Source organism: Drosophila yakuba, chromosome 3L (genome assembly GCF_016746365.2).
Source record: "Drosophila yakuba strain Tai18E2 chromosome 3L, Prin_Dyak_Tai18E2_2.1, whole genome shotgun sequence".
Taxonomy (NCBI): domain Eukaryota; kingdom Metazoa; phylum Arthropoda; class Insecta; order Diptera; family Drosophilidae; genus Drosophila; species Drosophila yakuba.
The window spans coordinates 13,352,745-13,357,186 of NC_052529.2; the positions used below are offsets into that span (position 1 = coordinate 13,352,745).

The 4,442-nt window shown below is 46.1% G+C and overlaps 1 protein-coding gene across 1 annotated transcript; it reads left to right on the forward strand.

Moving 5' to 3' along the window:
- Positions 1 to 1,770: 1,770 nt before the first annotated feature.
- LOC6533982 (protein sneaky) lies at positions 1,771 to 4,125 on the forward strand. Its single transcript, XM_002094641.3, has 2 exons — positions 1,771 to 3,330; positions 3,398 to 4,125. The coding sequence occupies exons 1-2, from the start codon at positions 1,807 to 1,809 to the stop codon at positions 4,019 to 4,021; spliced, it is 2,148 nt and encodes a 715-aa protein (XP_002094677.2). The 5' UTR covers positions 1,771 to 1,806; the 3' UTR covers positions 4,022 to 4,125.
- Positions 4,126 to 4,442: the final 317 nt, after the last annotated feature.

Genomic DNA, 4,442 nt, shown 5'->3' on the forward strand with positions numbered 1-4,442 from the left:
TTGGTTTTAGACTTGACTGACTGACCAGCTTCGGTTCTGGATTGGATCGGGATTCGAGAGCTGGAGCGATTCGGGAGCTGGCGATCCGGATGCCCCTCCATCGCATGATGATGATGATGATGGGGCGACTCCTTTTTTGTCTGTGGCATGCAATTTTATGGCCAGCAAACTTTTAGCATAGCCATCGCATAGCTTTGACAATTTAATGCATTTAAAGCTTTACAAGAGCAGCTCCTAGGCTGCCCAGCACGCAGTCTCGACCGCCCATGGTAAGTGTGTACAGTGGTTGCGGTGGACTACTGTGACTACTTGTGACTGCTCAAAGAAATAAAAATCATTTAACGTAATGCTAGCAAGTGGTTTCTAATATGTATATTTTGCAGATGGAAATATATCGTACAAAGGCAAGCGAAGGTAATTATTAGACGAAGGTTGAATTGTGGGAGCTCCTTGTTTTAATACAACTGTTTATAAAGATATTATTATATGCAAATAGAATTTGTTATATGACAAGAAACTATCCACAGTTCAAGCACTCGTTAGCCCCAGCTAATGCTCCCAAATGGAACGTTTCCAAATGGAACATTTTACTTGGGATGCAATCAAGGCCACCACTTCTCCAACCCGCCTATTTGGCCACTTGTCTGTGCGATGCCACCCACCGTAGTGGGTCGTCGTCTAGTGTTTCGGTCTTTGGGAATTTTAAATTGTTTTAATGCGTGCGTCGAGCATCCTGAGACCCGACCACGCCCCGTCTCGTCGTCTACGTCTACGCGTACGTTTACGTTTACGGATGATGTCGTCAAAGTGGAGGAGCTCTCGACTGGCTACGCCCTCCACCCTCCGCCTCCTGCAGGATCAATCAATTTTTTAGCACATTCGAGCCCGAGCCCCAAGTTGATGAAGTGCGGCCTCTGGGACTCGGGTGACTGAATCTCAAAAACTGTTTAATATGCAGCGAGTGACACCGCCGAGCGCGACGACATTGAGCAACTGCACCAATTTCGGAGTGAACCAGAAGGGAAGGAGGTGCCTCCACCTTCTACATGCAGTTGGCATGCTGCATTCAATCCCATCCGTCTTTTGTCGCTTGACTGCAGTTCATAAATTTTTAAACGCTCGCCGGCGCGAACCAAAACAAACAAGTTTTGAACCGCCGCCAGGATCGGTGGAACGCATCCCAAAACGCGAGTGTGTGTGGACAGAAGGAGACTGGCAGACACGCATATAATCAATTTTTATATTTTAGAAGAATGCCCCCAAGTGAGGCAGGTGCAGCCGGCGGACCAGCTCTATTATAATTGGATTACCCGTTGCCGCCAAGGGGAAACGATAAACTGAATGTTCTCGCATTCTCCTACTCAGCGAAAAGTGGTCTGGTCTGGTCCAGTCTGGTCAGCTGCCGATTGTCTGGGGGGTCCTGGCCAACTCCCAGGCCATGGAAACTGGCACTCTTTCGAAGCGGTATCATTTATATGGGTAGAAAATTAACAGTCGCAGAGGGAGTCAAAGGCAGTTAAAAGTTGGCCAATGCCAGACTAGCTTGTCATGATGGGAACCTAAATATGGAGATTGTTATATGTGCACTTAAATATACACGTTAAGTTTGTGCTTAAAAATGTGGTACTTTGTTAAAAAAACACCCTCGTTTTAAAATTCATTTTTTAAAAACATGCTGACCATTGAATTTATTACGTTTTAAGCAGACTTCGTACTATTTTTGACTGCTGAACGATTGAAAACTTGGATTTATTGTGAGTTTGCCACAAAAGCTGGCTTGTCTTTAATTGTCTTTTATTGTTCGAAATGCTTTTCTTTTTGACGCAGCCATTTCATCCCATCTACTGCTATTTGTATGGACCGCAGAGTGAGGAAAGTGGCCGAATCAAATGTCTGCGGCGCTTTCTTACCTTTCTGCTGGGACTCCTACTGGGCTTCCTCCTCTGGAAGCTGATGACCTTGAACTTTAGCCTGGGTCCCATGCTCGTGCACGGATCCACTGAGCTCTACGTCTTCATGGTCTTTGTCCTGGTGACCGGAACGATATTCATGGTGAGTCTGCCAGCTCGTACCGTAATCCTGCTGCTGTTCGTGGCTGTGGTGGGTAAGTCTGGAAGGACATATCTACGAGCCGTGGCCTTTGCCTTTATAATATCCGGACCCATTGGCAACCTGGTGGAAAACGCGGGTGAGGTTGCCCGCGTGTTTGTCTGCACTTCGGTGCTGACCTACAATCTATCCAAAACGCGATTTGATTTGATGGCCAAGCCGTTCACAAACACTCTGAAGCATATGCGAGGAGATGTGGAGGAGATACGACACACCTTTTTCGAACTACAAGAAGTCCTTGGCGATCTTAAGTATGCCGTGGAAAATTCGGACATAGAGGACGAGAAATACGGCGACAAAAATGCCAAACCCATCTATGAAAGATGGGCCAGAAAAACGGGCAGGATGAACATGTCTGAAATGGGAAATGGAGGTAAGGAGCTGCCAAGTTCAGCTGAAGTTCAGGAGCGTTTTCAGCGGAACATGAAAAACCGGTGCAAGCATCAGCTGAGAAGTGGCCATCGGGTGTGTTTGGAGGTTTTTCGAAAGGGTTACCGGAAATGTGCCACCAATTTTCCCTCAATGATAGCCAAGGCCATCTGTTGGCCATACAGAGTGGATGTTATCTGCGAGCTGGACCTCTTTGGCAATCCGGATAAGATATGCGATCCGTCGGCGGTGGTGCCAAAAAACTTTGGAGAGACCTACGTGCAGCTACTGAAGGCCGAACAGGAACTCTTCGACAACAGCTCACAGATAGAGGTGAACTATGAGATAAAGGACGAGCAGTTCGCCAAGAGTCAAATGAAGTCCGCCGAAAGTATGGGACAGGCTTTTAAAGAGGACTTTGAACGCCGAAAGAGGATCTTCAATAAGGTAATGGGCATACTTCAGAAGATCCTATGTCTGTTCATGCTGCGTATGATCGTCGTATCCATCAACTACTATGTGAAGTATCTCAACGACGTGGAGTTCGACAACTTCTATATCACCGAATACTTCAAGCACGTGGATCAGCGGCGCAAGGACCAGCGTAATGATGGCATCTTGCCACTGCGCACCTACGAAAAGAACAAGTACATTGATTTGGATCGCATATTTAGTCGAACCCACGAGGAGTCCACTACGGTTTGCTTTAGTTTGTTACAGTTTCTAGTAGAATTAGTCACAGCGGGACTGTTTATATTAATAGACCACTTGGTCGTAGACTTACTTCAGATTATTAAAAGGCGATCGAAGATCGTTTACCAGCAGGAAGGTGAGCATGAGGTCCGATTCAATGTAAGCAATAACAAGTTATACAATTTAATTAATAAGTAACTTAACCTCTTAATTCCTGGGAATATAGATCAGTGGTGTGGGTCAAATGGCGCGACTGCTGCGCACCACCATGCATAACTTCAACATCCACGAGAAGGTCTCCACATCGCTGTCCAACAAGGAGTGCCTGCCGAATGCCCATGTCCTGCCAAAGAAGATGTACTACCAGCTCTTACTGCTGTATCTGATCATCATAGTGCTGATCTACGAGAGCACAACCTTCCTCCGAATGCGCAGAGTAATATGTAGCTTCTTCTACTACAAACGTGAGAAACAGCGCATCCTGTTCCTGTACAACCGCATCCTGCGGAATCGGCTTAGATCTCTGGAGATACTGATTCACGATGCCGAGGATAACCTGGCCACATATCGCATACAGCAGCAGATAAACGTCTTCCTCTGGCTACGGTTCTCATGTCCTTTCGCATTTGGTTGGATCAAGCACTTTAAGTTGGCCAAAAGAACCTGCATGATCTGCCGCGGATTGGAGGACTTCACCTTCACGGTTTGCAGCAACTGCGGGCTGCCATATTGCGACGATTGTGCCGAGGATCTCAACAGTGTGTGCTTTCAGTGCGGCATGGTGCTCACTAGAGTGGCTGAAGGATCCAGAAGCAGCGTCGAGGTGTACGCTTACAGGAAAGAAAAATAATCCAGGAAACGCTCTTAGTCACTTAATAGTTACAACAACCATTATGCCCAATGAGCCTTTCTATTCGTTGGAAAATAAAGCTTTTCTGAGAAGTGTTAGTCGGATTTCCCTTGAGTGCACGGTCAGCTGTAGTTCACAGAATTAGGATTCCCTGTAAGAAGCTTTAGTAAGAAGAGTTAAATGATTTACCCTTCTGCTGCATATGTATAAAACATAAAGCATCCTAATGATATTACGAAAGTTCGTCTCGTATGTGCCAACAGGAATGAAACTTTTCCCTTGGAATCAGCAACCCGCTTCCCTTGCGGGGAATACTTGGTAATCATCTTCGGAGAACTCGGTCTCTTAATCCCACTTGCACTACCCTTTATTAACTGTCCTTCTGTATGATAATCATATCTTCAGCCTAATTGCCATTTTT